Source organism: Morone saxatilis, unplaced genomic scaffold (assembly GCF_004916995.1).
Source record: "Morone saxatilis isolate NCDOM2014 unplaced genomic scaffold, NCSU_SB_2.0 Contig9, whole genome shotgun sequence".
NCBI lineage: Eukaryota > Metazoa > Chordata > Actinopteri > Moronidae > Morone > Morone saxatilis.
The window spans coordinates 2,075,675-2,091,251 of NW_023340268.1; the positions used below are offsets into that span (position 1 = coordinate 2,075,675).

Genomic DNA, 15,577 nt, shown 5'->3' on the forward strand with positions numbered 1-15,577 from the left:
GCACATTTGTACACATACACACACACACAAATTTCCCAGCAGCCACAGACCTTCATGAGGAAGAAGAGCAGCAGGATGAGGAAGACACTGACATCAGGGTGCAGCCAGGCGGCAGAGCGGCCCAGACCGACTGGAAAAGGAGATCCCGAAATCTTTGTCCACGTAAAGTTGTCAAACAGAGAGTTGATGCACTCCCTGGGCATCAGCTGGAGGAGGAGGGAGGAGAGGGGTGGAAAGGAAGGAAAAGCAGAGGGAAGGAGGGATGAGGGCAGGTAGTATGCAGTAGGTAGTATGGAGGGAGGGTTAGGGTGTGAGTTGGGAGGAAGGTGAAGGAAAGAGTGGAAGAGATTGAAGAGGGATGGACAGAGAAGACACAAGGAAGGGGGAAGAGAAAAAAATTATGGTGAGAGTTTAGAAGAGAAATAAAGAGGGAAGAAGTAAAGAGGAGAAAGATGAGGATGTGTAAAGGAAACTGGAGACAAAAAAGGGGGAGAAGGGAAGGAGAAAGACGGATGGGGAGAGAAAGTTTAAGGGTTAAAGAAGGTGAAAAAGGAGTGAGTGGGTAAGAGAGAGATCGAGTGGAAGGAAGACAAGAAGGGTGAAAGTGAGGGATGTGAGAGGAAGTGTAGGGTAATAAAGAGTGGGGAGAAGAAGCCAAACAGAGGAGGATATAAAGAAAGAGGGAAGGAGAACAAGACAGTTAGGTAATAGGAAATAGAAAATATGATAGGAAGAAAAGAGACAAGGAGGAAAAGAAAAAGGAAAGAAAAGGAGAGAGAGTAAAGACATTAAAAGAACAGGGAAATAAAAGGGTGGAAGAAAGTCAAGTGGGATAAACAGGCAGGAAGTCATCCAGAAAGCTGGAAGCAGACGGGTACGGGTGGCCGTGTCCAATGACTCATTCTCTTTAGATGACTCATGAATGACTAATTCACTTCAACCATTTTGCTCCACATTTGCATAGATGCCTCTGAATTTGCTCACAGGCACAAAACGCAGCGCCTGCTGCATCTGCATAACGCCGCTACGGGAGAAAAGCAACACCAACGTCATTTCGAATTTTCTACTTTTTTACTCGGGTAAAGCTCGGGTTGAATCGAGGCCCTGAAATTCATCGCTCAGTGTGAGAGTGGAAACGTTGAGAATCCGCTCCGTTAAAAGCTGCTGTTGGCCTCGACAGGGCTGGATGTAATAAAAGGCTTTCCTGTGCCTGCTTGAAGTTGTGGGTTCACGTCTGGTTCACAACCCATGTAGAATTTAATCTCCTCTCGCTGTGCTGCTTCTTCTGTCACTCAGCACTGTGCTATCAACTTGGACTTGAAGGATTCTATTCCCCAAAAGCTATATGAACACTTTTTAGGGAGGAAAAGTATCCGTCAAATACAGATTTATTTTCTAAAGTAAAATGATTTAAATTTAGATATCACTTTACCCCCCCTGTTGTGGTAGAACGATACTGTGAGTTTGTTATAAAGGTGTGAGACATTTCTGCAATTAGGGTGTGAAAGACATGCACGTAGGGCATAAAAGAAAAAAACAACAACAAAAAAAAAGACATGTTAAGGTGTTGCTGACTGACATATGCACACAGATTCACAGCATTCACTTACAATAACATATAACACACGCCTGGTTCACAATACGCGGTCTATTCTGAGCATCAGTGAGACACATGATTAGCACCGGGTTCTGGGTGGGGGAGCTGTCACCTTAAAACTCCTTTTGTACATGTGTTCTGCTATAAGGCGTGTTGCTTCCATTCATGTAGAAACATGGGCACTGACATCACAGTGAGGCCACAGATGCACATTAATAGTACACTGAAGGTTTTTCAGAATATTCAAGTATAGATTTTTGTTTGGTTCATGCGTATGCAGCTCATATCCTAGAATCCCAATTATTGAAAACATGACTGTCCCACTTTATCTAACCTGCTGCCCCACAAACATACAAGATAATGTAGCTTTGGGATCTGTACATGTGAACAACATAAATTCCTTTTATACTTCTTACACATTTAAGTGAATTTATTCAGAATACCACTGCATTCATCAAAGTTTGTTGCTGTTTGTCCCTCAAAGGCGCATGAGGCAAATGTTTACGTTGGTGGCTCCCTGTGGCATCGAGAGGTCACAGTTTGAAAAATTCTGGACTTCAATACCCCAAAATCCTGTGATGTAGTATCCGTAAAGGGAACACAGCGGGCTTATATTTATCAAGTCTGCTGGTCTATGATGATGCTTTATACCAAAGGAATCCAAAGGGACACGAGATCCAAGAGTTTGTTGGTTAGTGCTCAAACTCTGCTCTTTGGATTTGCTTTCTGGTTAGGACACATCATGGCCTGTAGATGGATATTAAACACCACAACTTTTTTCTCTGTTGTTTTGAAGCAGGTGTGCTTTTACATTAGTATCTGTGTGTAGTGATGTTTTAAAACATGTAAATTAGTCACCACTGTTTGCTTTTGTGGGGTGACATTTACTGCTGGTTTTTGATGATCAGCTCTCTGTAGCTGTCAGCATTGCATGCTGGTACAAACAGATTTACATGCCCTGTATTCTCCTTTGTTTACATAAGAGACAGGAAGATATGAACTCTGACCTCTCCTGCCATGAACTGTCCAAACCCGGGTGGGAAGGTCAAGGTGGCGATGACCAGTGTTACCACGGCAGGAAAGATCAGCCGGCTAGAAGGGAAAACAGAAACAAGTTTTATTAATGAAATAAACAGTAATTATTGCTAATCTAATCCAAATCCTTAACAAAACACAGAAAGCACAACAAACAAGGATAAAAACATAATAAATAGATATACAGATGCATACGTCCTACGCTGTATATGTAAATAAGCATTTAAGTGATGATAATGAATGAAGACAGCTGGAATCAGATCAGATATGAAGATGGACGACATGACAGTTCCCTGAAGGTGAAGCCAAAACATCTTTGCCGTATTGGTCATAAACCCCGCCCCCTACCTGTTAGCAGATTGGACATGGGCCAAACTAAAAAATCTAAGTACATGTCAATAATTTTTTCCAAAAGATAATTTGTGTCATTTTAGGTAGTTCTTATCACTGATGTATGTCCAAGGCTTACTTTTTTTAAATTCTGTTAAGTTTGGTTATAATTAGTTATTAAATGCTTTAAAAAGGGAGTTTCATGTCATGACCCCTGCCCATCTGAGCCCCGCCTGATCGCTACTGCGCAGACACTGGCTCCAAATGACATCACCAGCGCATGATGGCAGCAGTCATATACGGGATATTTTAGCTTCATTTTTGTACAGTAAGAGAAAATTGAGACATCTGAGCCGTCTTTATATACAGTCTATGATTCAAGCTAAATACTCAATTTTTATTTACCATAATTCTTATACTGTGTGTATATGCAATGAAAACTAACTGGTTATTTTGATTATTCAAGTATAAAGATTCTGTACCATCTCTAAGTTTTACAAATTGCAGCAAATATTAAAATATCAACAATAATGACACATAGAAACTCACTATTTGGTCAGAAAGCGGGTCATGGCGTTGGGTCGCCTCATAAACAGCACCACCTGTCTGTTGAGATAGACAAAGAATGCCCCCAGGAACCCACAGGAAATCCTGCACAAACAAACAAATGTCACAATCGTTTGTAACACCCTGTTAATCATAATGTGTTGACAAAATAAGGTTAGTACCACTAGAAACAACAAATATGAGAGAGAACTGGAAATATAATTTAATGTCATGTTTTATGTCTAGTAAAACTGCATCCTCTGAAAATAGATAAATCCTTGCATCATCTCATGAAGCTGGCCACCTGTGTTCTATGTCTCTCTTTCCTCCCCTGAGGTAAATGGTGAGCTAATAATTGGATTCTCCATGTTTCAAATGCTACATTTACATAAAATACGACTTATTAACGTGTTTCCATTTTATCCATTAGGAAGTTTGGAAACACACTGTGCACACACACAGAAATGCTTTCATATAAATCTTTTCAGTTTTCAAGTCGCTCACCCAATGATGGCAAATGCTGGCAGCTCCTGCAGGTCAAAAGGGAAATCCATGCGGAAGTTTGTCCTGAACAGAGCAGTGATGGTTACTAAAAGGTGAAGAAAAGGCACAGAGTGAGTTTTTAGTAATCTAAATACAGGATATGTACAGGTGATTCTTTTAGCATTTTAAAAATAGGATTTAGTCTTATAACAAACTTTACTTCACAGCAGCAGCTGTTTTTTGATAGGGCCAGTTAAAAAAGGCTAGGCTTGTCTAGAACTTAATTTAACATTTTTATTAAACACTCAGTAATCTGAGTCAGGCATTAAAATACCCTGCTGCTACATGGTGGCGGATGACACCCTCTAGTGGAAAATAATGCATGCTGTGCCTACATGATGCACCTCCAGAACATACATTAAAGTCAGTGTCACTAAAAAAACATATGACAGTTTGCCCAGAGATGGTTCCTGAAGTAAGGGCGCCCTCTAGTGCATCTTTGATAAAGAGAAAGTGATGAAATATTGTACAGTATCTCACACACAAATACAATATTTGTAATGATAAATAAAAGAAAAGACTTTTTCTTTAACCCACACCTGCGTCTTTGTTGAACACGGATAGCACTCTAAATATGAAGGCACTAAAAGTAGCAGCAAAGTATCCTCTCCAGTAGTTTCTCACAGCAAAGTATGTTGATGTTACCTCTATACTGAAGAGCACACCTGGTGGAGAAAGAAAAGAAAGTAATCAAGAGGCAGGAACTGAAAACAATGCACTAATCTACAGCTGAAGAAACGAACATGCAAACAACCCTACTATTTCCTGTGAAATAACATTTTTTTTATCAAAGATCTTGAACAGAGCTCAGAGTTTGACTGGTGAAATATACAAATATGTAATGCAGAGACATGGCTATCTTAAATGCATTCTGGGGGGACAGGAGTGAAAAAAAGAGCAGAACAGGAAGGGAAAAATGCTGTGTACCTCCAAGTGGGGTACCAAAGCAGCACCCCACTCCAACCGCACAGCCCACTGTCAGGATGTCTGTATAACAGTATGGATTCTACTGATCCAGAGAGGAGGAAGAGACAGGATTGACACAATAGAAAAACAACATATAGATAAGGAATATCTTACGCAGTACATCTTAACCATTCGTAAAAGTTGAATGTAAAGGAAAATGTTTCCTGACATCAGCTTACCTGATAAACTCCTGAAAAGAAGGACATGAACCTGCTGAGAACTGCAGCACAGATACTGGCAATGTGGACAAACGGGCCCTGAGTGGAGGAAGAAAGCAGGAATATTAAATTATGTTGTAATGCAGTACAGTACAACATCAACAGATACAACAGAACATTTCACTTCCTCTTTCAATGGGCAGACTAAATGAAAAAAAAGGGGTGTTGGTTAATTAATCTGTGTAAAATATGTATGGACCAGTTTTATCTGAGTTCACCCACCTCTTTGCCTACAGGCATCCCACTGCCCAGTGCAGCAGTCAGGCCAATGACTTTAGCAACAAAGGCCCTGAGAGTTAAGTATTCTTTTAGCACCACACCTCTCAGGATGGTCTTTAACTCTGGGATGCCAGAACCTGACATAGAAGGTAAAACAGAGGGTATTTAGGAAGGAAAATGGGACAAAGAGGTTCAAATTATAGAAAAATTAAAACATGTCTCATGTCCCACAGTAGTACAGCATGATTTAAGCATGATCAAAAAAAAATTGCTTACAGTATAAGTAATCACTTGATGTGATGTGAGATAACGGGAAAAACATTCTTTTGTATTCTTGTGAAGCTGCGATAGGTAATCATGCACCCTGATCAGCTGAGATCAATAAATGATTGTGTTAATTGGTTGGTTTATGGTTGGAGTGAAAACCTGCAGACTCTCAGCCCCCCTGTGACACAGGGATGCCAAACCAATTTGTAGAATTCAGAAGTAATCCCCTGACTTCCTGAGAGAGTTACCAAAGTCTTTGGTCTTCAAGTCTTTAATATCCCTCTTTAAGTTCCCCAGTCTTGCAAAAAATCCATGACAGGAATCCAAATATTTGGACTTTGGACTATCCCAAAGTCCCCAGACCAAATTTGAAATGTAAATTGCCTAATATGCAGTCGATAGTAGGGCTATGCTAAATAAAAATATATATCGTGTGACAATAGAAAACGTCTGTAGTTTCATATTATTCTCTATTGTTGATTTTGTTGTGTCACAAATCAAACTCTTTACGGCAATATTTTTTGTCATTTGGACGGCGCTTTGCATTCTTCTGCACAGCGTAAAGGCAGCACAAACAAACGTGGAGGAGAGTGAACGACGTGACACAGAACGGGCTAATTCTGAACAGGAGAAGGACTAGGCTAAGACAAAAATAGGAGCTCGTACCTAAAACAGGAGCTATGTCTATCGCATGGACGTGTTTTGGGTATAAATAGACCAGAAAACACCCCTAAACTTTACCTTTCACCACCTTCTCAAGAATAACGTCAGTACGTAAAAGTCTACAGATGACAGTCACAAAAGTAAATCACTCTTATACATCAATATTTTGTTACATGCTTAATTGAAAATTTGCTAATGGTTCAAAATAAAAGTAGAAAAAATAATTCTATATGTCAGTACCTTTTATTTGTCGAGTACATAATTCAAAATAAGAAATAAGCCTTTCCATGTGGTCGTGTACTATAAACTAGTCACTGAATCTACAGAACATAGAAATAGGAGATTGTTGCACATCACACAGCCTTAGTCGATAACTTAATTTACTTAAAGTAATACCTCTGAGACGATCTAACAGACACTAAAGGCAGATGAGCCCTGAGCAGCATGAGGACATAGGCATGAGGGGGAAAGGGGGTACAGACCGATAGCTTGTGGAGCGACCAGGTGACAGAAGAGGGAGGAGAAGAGGATGAAGATCAGGGGATATGAAACCCAGGCCAGGTACTGCAGGGGGATATTCCCCTTCAGCTCCCCATGAATCCATTTATAGGCTGAAGGAGCGAGGGAGGGAAGGGGAAAGAAAAAGACACAAGGTAGAAGAAACAAGGGAAACGGTAAAGCAAAAGAAGGAAGAAAACGAAGAAATGACTAGCAGGAAGTTCAGGAGAAAATAAGAAAAAGAAAAGTGTCAATAGACAAAAAAGGAGAAAGGAAGATAGAAGCATGAGACGGAGGGTAAAGGCTTCTGCAATGCACTGGGTTCTGTAGTCCTACCTTGCAGGCTCTTTGCGCTGGCATAGTCCATTGTCCAGCTGACCAGTGCCATTGTGATGCCCAGCAGAACAAGAAAGATCCAGTCTTCTCCCAGCCTAGTTACAAGGAATCGCTGGACCCGTGCTATACAGTCTGACAAAACCAAACACCACAAAAGCGCTTAAAAAAAATGTAAAAAAAGCATCTATTTACCTAATTTTTCATCTTTCCTCAGGATTACTAACCTCTACACTTGGAAAAGGAGCGTCTCTTGTTTGTAGAGGTAAGGTTGGGTTCATCCATTTGCTCATCAGCGGCCTCTGTCTCCATGTTGAACTGACGCCTGTTCCTTTGTCTGCTGTGATAGCCGTGCTGATGTCCGTGTCGACTGTGGAATCCGTTTTGACCATGGCCACGGCGGCCATGTCGAGGCCTCCCATGGCTGCGAGGATGGTTGCCATGTTTCTTGATCTGTCTCTCTGTCAGCAGGCGTGTGGCCTCCCGTCTGCCAGAGCCTCCCTGATGCTCTTGGTACTCCCCATAGAGCTGTCAGTCAATCAGTAAACCAATCCATTAACCAATTGGCACAGAAACCGAGAATGAATCATGTGAATGCATTCATTCATTTAGACATAAACATGTACAGGTAGTTCCTGAGTAAGTGAGAATGTGGAGTGTGATAGTACTCTTCTTTTGGCATCCTGGCAGAGTCCATTTTAAAAATAGACAGGACCACGTGTTGACCCAAACAGCTCTAATGGAAGCGGAAACATGGGCTCTGCCTCTAGATTTATCACCTCTGGACAGACTCCACGAAAAACTGCCTGGGACATCTGGGGAAGATATTAATTCACATCTCTCTCTCTCTCTCTCTCTCTCTCTCTCTCTTTCCCTTACTAGCACAAATATCTCTTTTAGTAGGACATGTGGAGAAGACCTCTTGCATTTGTTTCATCAAACACAAGATATCTTACACACTTCCAACAAAAGCCTCACAACATGTCACGTTTTCTTATAATAAAAGCATAGCATACAACCCCTTACATATTACAGTGTGCAGGTATGAAACTATGAGTATGAGTCAGGTGGATGAGTGTGGGAGAGATATTATACAGTCACTCTTACAACTGGTAACTGCTGTGCACGATTTGTTGGTGTAGTTTGGAAACACAAGGAATGAAACTAACATGTTTAATGTTGGGGGTGCCATTTTCTGCCCGTATTTATTGTATATATACATATACATACATATACATACACACACACACACACACACTAGCGAAAGTTGCTATTTGTTTTGTATTGTATTTATTAAATTAAATAATTTATAAAATAACACGGGATAGAGGTTATAACTGTTAAAAATGGATGGAATGTATTTATGGCAAAATGTTATGCAAATGATATTAAGTGCAAAGTCCTCTTGCCAACTACAGTAAAATGACTCTACTTTGTAGGGACACCAGAGGTCACCAAAGTCATAAAGGTTAAAATCTGACATTAAAAGGTGATACGTAAACTTCAAATTTCATGTTAATTAATTTTATTACCAGCATGAAATCACTACTTAGAATTCCACTACTCAGAATCACAATTAATCATAAAGCATTTATTGATCCACACTGCTGAAGCCACAAACATTCAATCAGGGCTCATATATATTCTTGGTACATCAACAAGCAGACAATAGAACTCCAGTAACACAACTGGCAAGCTGGTAAGTTGTGTCCGGTGCTGACACTTTGGATGTCCGAGCAGTAACCTTTCAACAGCTTCTAATTTAGCAGGTTCATGGAATGACAGATTGATGGATGGATGTATGGATTTAGAACACACACACATTATGTACACAAGGTGCTGGTGTGTGAGCAGAGATGCCATTCAATGAACAGTGAAACTTGAGCAGCATAATACACAATGTGCTGTAACTGAATGCCAACACACAACACAGACTCAAACAATAGAAGCCACAGATGTCTTGATTTAGAAGGCAATGCTCAAGTGTTTCATGTTGAATGTAACATACAGCATACACTGGCTGATCTAAGCAACAGTATACTTAGGTAAGGTTTTTTTTTAATAAATTGAGATTAGACCCTTCAAAAAAAGACCCTCCATGAATCATAGATATCCTGAAAGCTTGTGTCCCACAGAGAGCACACGCAAACACACTGGAAGGGGACAACTATCACCTTACAATACATAATACCAGACAGATACGTGATACACTGTCAACATCACACCTTGAGTAACCACACTGCAGTTCTTCTTTAGACTCAAGAAAATGTTTCATTCACAGAAAAATTACTTTCTTGGCAACCGTATAACAAACATACAGACAAGAAAGTATACATCATGCTGATACACAATTGTTTTTTATTGGAAGTTGAACTCTAGTTCAAACATGAGAACAAATCTATTTATCATAACTGACCTGTAATGATATGATCTTAAAGTCTGTGTGTGACAAAGTAATCTCAATTCAAAGATCCATTTACAAGCCAATCGCAACTTTACTGCAATTCATGGTCAAGAATGAACTTCCATGCTCACAATTCTTTGTGTGTAATTGCAATAGGCTATGCCTGTCACACATATACACCGATCAGCCATAACATTATGACATTATGACATTATTATGGGCGCCCTGGTGGTCATAATGTTATGCAGCCCCATATGCATCAAACTGTGATGCACTGTGATGCACTGACCCCTTTCTATCAGAACCAGCATTAACTGTTTATGCAGTTTGAGCTACAGTAGCTTGTCTGTTGGATCGAACCACACGGGCCAGCCTTTGCTCCCAACCTGCATTAATGAGCCTTGGCCGCCCATGACCCTGTCTCTGGTTCACAACTTTTCCTTCCTTGGAGCACTTTTGATAGTACTGACCCACTGCAAGACGCGGGAACACCCGACAAGAGCTGCAGGTTTGGAGATGCTCTGACCGTCTAGCCAACACAATGTGGCTCTTGTCAGAGTCACTGAAATCCTGATAAATCCACGCTGCCCATTTTTCCTGCTTCTAACACATCAACTTTGAGGACAAATTGTTCACTTGCTGCCTAATATATCCCCCCACTGACAGGGGCCATGATAACCAGATAGACAGTGTAATTCACTCCACCTGTCAGTGCTCATAATGTTATGGCTTACTTCAATGAAAACAACACCTGAACTGTTTGCTAAATTTGTTTCCACAAACCAAATAATAACTGTAGGAGTTAACTATCTAACTAGGCAACAGACTACATTAGCAAAGCAACATAAGACCAGGAGCAGTAGTACAAATGCTATCTACAGAAATACTAGCTAGTTGGAATCAGATATGTTTATAACAACAAAGATATTATTGTTAACTAGCCACTGTAATGGAAGTGGCGACATAATAACTTCTCCAAAAGCACATTAACTGAACATCTCTATCTGATTTGGTTGAGACACCCAGGTTGTATGTTTGGAAATACAATCAGCTGTCCACTACTGTGCAACCCAGGACAGGAGGGCCCCCAACATGGCCACCACAGAGCATGTTATGTTGTTAGAAATCCATCCTTCCCACACTGTCCCTCCATTACCTCTTTCCACCTCTCCTTCCTGTTTTTCCTCTTGACCAGTGAAACTCTACTCTGCACTAATCACTTGTACTCGTTTACCTCCTTCCTTTCGTTGCCCCTCTACTCTCCTTCCTTTCTTTCCCCCCTTCTCTCTCTCCCTCTGCCGTTGAAACACTACTCTGGGCTAAATTTAGTACCGATGTGATCCAATATTCCTCATTACACTTCCCACACCTCTCTCCCTCTCTCTCACCATCAGTGTACCTTTCAATGCCTCATCATATTCCTCCGTTTCTATGTCTCTCTGTCCTTCCAGTTGTCTTTTAGTGCCTCAAGGACTCATGGAGAGGAAATATAAATGGATAAAACTACTCCCAACAGAGTTTCCCCAATAGTCCAGCTGACTGTACCTGCCAATTTACAGTTAAAGCTGCTGATTTACATATATTATACCTAGTGGAGGATCCAGTTCACTGCAGGAAAGGATTCAGTACCTCACTCATGTAGTCCTCTGCAGTCTTGATGTTTATCATTTGACATTTTAAATGCTTGTGCCAATACAAACAAGGTTATGAATTAACGTAGAAGCATTTTTCAATACGTTGAGAAATATAACCATTTTTTTCTACAAAAACTGAAGCCTATAGTATATGTTCTGGTCATCACCGTATGCAAGTTATTTAATTAACTCAGAAAGGCTCGGTTATTTAAATAAAAAATAAAACCTGGAATACATTTTTACAAAGAAAATACTGCTTTTATTGGATGCTAATTCAGCCTGCATCAAATGCACTCTATACAGGAAGAGACAAGATAAAATACAGACAAAAACATAACTGCATCAGTAAACACATATATAAATCAAAGTGTGGGCCCACTGTATAGCATGCATATTATTATTATAAGCACCAACGATCGCACACACACACGTACAGATACATAGAGACACAGACTGTGACACATATTAGGTACCCATAATAAGGTTAGATTTGACTGCCACTCTTTTAATCACGCCATCTTGCCCTCTTCTTCTAAGATGCTTTAATGGCACCCAACATGACAATCAGTGCCACTAGCTGTTTATCTTGATGAACTACCTCCTAATTTACATAACGGCAGTGGATGGAAACGCATATTCATTTGTATTTTCTTTTTTCGCTGACCTGGCTACTGTTGTGATATCATAATGACAAACTGTCACTCAACTGTCACTCTGGTACCAGCTGGATCCGCTCTGATTCGAGCGACAGTTAGCGATATTTATTGACGTTGTAGTGATGGTGACATGGTGATGATGCTTTTTCCAAACTAGATCATACCACATTGTGAGAATGAAATCCACTGAACGTCATTTGTCACTCTGATGTCCACATACCTACAGTACGTACAGAACTATGTGTGTACAGCTGAATGTGAGTGCATGCTGTTATAAGCTGTCATTTGAAGTCGAACCTAATGCATATGAAGGTCTTCTAAAATAGAGAAGGGTTTAACTCCATACATTCTCTACATGGCTGCCGGCGCTCTGGCAACGTGCCCTGTGTTTGTATCACTCCGCCTACTGCAATACAGTGGATGGGGGGGTGATATTATCATTATTACTAGTAGTAGTAGTAGTAGGTGTTTTTACTTATTTATTGTGTTTTTTTTATGTTAAAGGCAAACTATGCAGCATTTGTCGGTTGCTGTTACTAAAGCAGTGAAGCAGAGAAATAAAACATTATTTACTGATTGTTACAGCAGTTACCTTCTAAAGCACCTTCACATAACCCTGCAGAAAGTGCTCATTGTTGGATTTTGGGCCAAAGCTGCTGTGTACCTAAGCCCCACCCACAGACACACAGACCGCAGCTCTTTATACATTCACAGTCTCACATGCACCTATCTCCACACTTTGTTTTAGTGTGGCACCAGCGCTGGAGAACAGAGGGGAGAGACAGAGACAGCAATCTGCTCGCTACGTTTTTCCAACCTCAGACCTCACACAACGCCCAAAGATTGATGCCACAAATAATCATGAACAGTGGAAAAAAATTACTATTAAAAATTACTATTACTATTAATTATTAATTAAAAGAAAAGAAAACACAGGGAGAGGGCAAGGTCTCTGCAGATACAGACACCCACACTTCTAGTGGGTCACTCATTAGTGTTGATTGAGAGGGATTGTTTGTATGAGTCTAGCCTATATATTGTGGGTTTTTTTACCCAGTATGCCTTAAAGTTACAGTGTCAGATTAAACCACACACCAACACGCAAACAGACAAGTGCAGAGAGATGAGTCACTCAAAATGACATAAAAAAAAAATTAAACAAAGTGTCACATGACACCCAGTGTAAACATAAGGGTTACCACAGCGCACATAGCCTTCAACAGTGCACTCACACACATACACAGGTTAGATGACTTTGCACTTCCTGGACTACCCTTAGGCATAAGGTTTCAACAACCACTAAATTCTATAGGTCACCATGATCACCAGCACACACATACCAGAAAATCAACACCACAGAGGCTGTGCTGTATGGACTAGTCTTCAAGGATTAGTGGAATACAACTTTATTTTAGAATAGTTCACAATAAATTGAGTGTTTCGGGGTTTAAACATTGTTTCTGTATTTCTAAAATTATCTTTGCTACATTGTGAAATTCTGAACTTTTCTTGAAGCTTTAAATATTAAAAAGATTTTGGTGGGATGCAAAAAGAAACACATGGCTACAACATGAGGCTTTAAAGTATGGCATAGGACAATATGAAACTCTCATGTCGTAATTATATTGGCCAAAATAATCTCAATACACAATATTATAACGATAATCATGAAAAAATATATTTATATACAAAACATACTGGAGTCCAGTATGTTTTATATATACCTTACCAAACATTTAGTTAAGAAACACGTTTACTTGCCCTGTATCTCCCTGTTCTTTATTTTGGAATATATACTATTTCCACACATCCAGTTTAACAAGGCGAGCCTTCAGCCATGGTGACAGGCTTTGAATTTTGGAATGACTGGACAGAAGCTGGCTCCCCCTTGTCCCCGTGTTCAAAGTAAATCAGGAAATCAATAAAAGACTTTATGCTGGAAAGCTAGTTAGTTTTTTCAAGTCAAGCCATGTGAGGATATTCATAAATTATCCCCATTCATGCTTATCATGATAATACCATAAATCAGAGTTTATATGGCGACAATATCATTGTCCAATTCCTAGTGCAAAGTAATCTGTGATTCTGATGTTAATGATTTTCTTTTGCCCCTTGGCTTTCCTCCGCCTGCAGTGTTTAAAGGGGGGTGGCTTGGTCGGTAACACACAGATGCAGTTAGGCTGTGGCTATTACTGTCAGTGAAAACATTTATTTATATAATTATAATCCTCTCTGGACATTGCCCCCACAGCGAACCTCTCGTTCCAGAGGAAACAGAGAGACTGTCCCCTACACATATCAACTGAGCTCCATTATTGTACATCTGTCCATGATATTTTAATTGTGTGAACAAATAAAGACTAAAGTAAAATATCCGTGACCCAATGATTTAGACTAAGGACTAACAAGACATAAAGATCAAATTTGTATTTATCTTGGATCTTGGAAGTAAAACATTTAGTTTCTGGCTGATCTGCAGCACACTCCTGTTTTGCACTTTCACTTGTTCCCTTCAATTTCTGTTTGTGGAAGCATAATCTGCCTTTAGCACCAGAGGAACCCGTTTAATGTAAACTCTGTACTCACAACAAGGAATTATTTCAGGGGTATGGTATCACAAGTGTTTCTGTTTTTCAGAACATCCCAAAGCCATGATGAAAAAAATCCCCCAAACGTCCTGAGACACCATTCACACTGCTTTTTCCAATAACATACATGTTACTACATGACTGGTGAAGATTAGCACTACTGCAAGTGCATGTTAACACAAAAGCACATGTGTAGAAATATGAATGCACAAATTCTGTAGATGGACACGGGTCTATATGCAAGGACACACACTTTCAGACTTACACACAAACATGCAAACACACAGTGTTACACATATCACAAAAGTCCTTCCTACATGTGTTAAGACCAACCACGGCTTAAGAAACGAGGCGCAGAAAGGGTAGCAAACAGGTGGCCGCTAGGGAAAGAAGAAAAGACAAGCAAGACAGCAACAAAGTGTGTATGTGCGTGTGTATATGAGCATGCCAAGATCAGGGGTGAAGGAGGTGCACAGTGTCTAAGCACCTGTTGCATGACCATGTGCGTGACCCTGTTGTTATACATCAGCTAATTGGTCTTCACCATGTCTCACTCACACACACACACACACACACACACACACACACACACATAGAATACGTGGCTCATTCACAGACACAATAAGTTAGACGGGCTCCATCCATGCACATGTAGCCTGCACCACCAATACAGGTGCGTCATGCAAGAATGACATGAGTGAAATAAACTGCTGACACACAACTAAAATAAACACGACAGAGACAGGCTGACAGATACACAGATGGACACAGACAGACAGAAGGAGCAACAGAGACAGAAGGAATAAGAAGAACAAGCGAGGGACACTGACCAGGGTTTGCTTGTATCTCAGAGCCTTCCTTTCCGACGCATCTGCGGCCATTGACACACTGTCACTGACCCAAAAATAAACCCACCCGCTCACCGTCTGTCTCAGCATTACCAGGGCCACACTGGACGCCCAGCCAGGACGCTCACTCTCACTCACACACACACACGCTACATTGCCACACAAGGATAGACATACACATGCATGGATCCCCATACACACACATACACACACTCACTCTCTCTCACACATA

At 40.5% G+C, this 15,577-nt stretch overlaps 1 protein-coding gene across 1 annotated transcript in view; it reads right to left on the minus strand.

The window, feature by feature from the left end:
* Window positions 1–15,521, minus strand: part of LOC118343223 (chloride channel protein 1-like) — a 33,411-nt gene extending 17,890 nt beyond the window's left edge. The window contains exons 1-12 of the mRNA XM_035681978.1: window positions 15,328–15,521; window positions 7,443–7,743; window positions 7,219–7,350; window positions 6,867–6,995; window positions 5,458–5,591; window positions 5,197–5,274; window positions 4,979–5,057; window positions 4,591–4,716; window positions 4,013–4,097; window positions 3,512–3,613; window positions 2,605–2,689; window positions 51–206 (exon numbers count right to left, since the gene is read on the minus strand). Of these exons, the coding sequence (XP_035537871.1) occupies window positions 51–206; window positions 2,605–2,689; window positions 3,512–3,613; window positions 4,013–4,097; window positions 4,591–4,716; window positions 4,979–5,057; window positions 5,197–5,274; window positions 5,458–5,591; window positions 6,867–6,995; window positions 7,219–7,350; window positions 7,443–7,743; window positions 15,328–15,435 (1,515 nt within the window). The 5' untranslated portion in view covers window positions 15,436–15,521. The remainder of the gene's footprint in view (window positions 1–50; window positions 207–2,604; window positions 2,690–3,511; window positions 3,614–4,012; window positions 4,098–4,590; window positions 4,717–4,978; window positions 5,058–5,196; window positions 5,275–5,457; window positions 5,592–6,866; window positions 6,996–7,218; window positions 7,351–7,442; window positions 7,744–15,327) is intronic.
* Window positions 15,522–15,577: the final 56 nt, after the last annotated feature.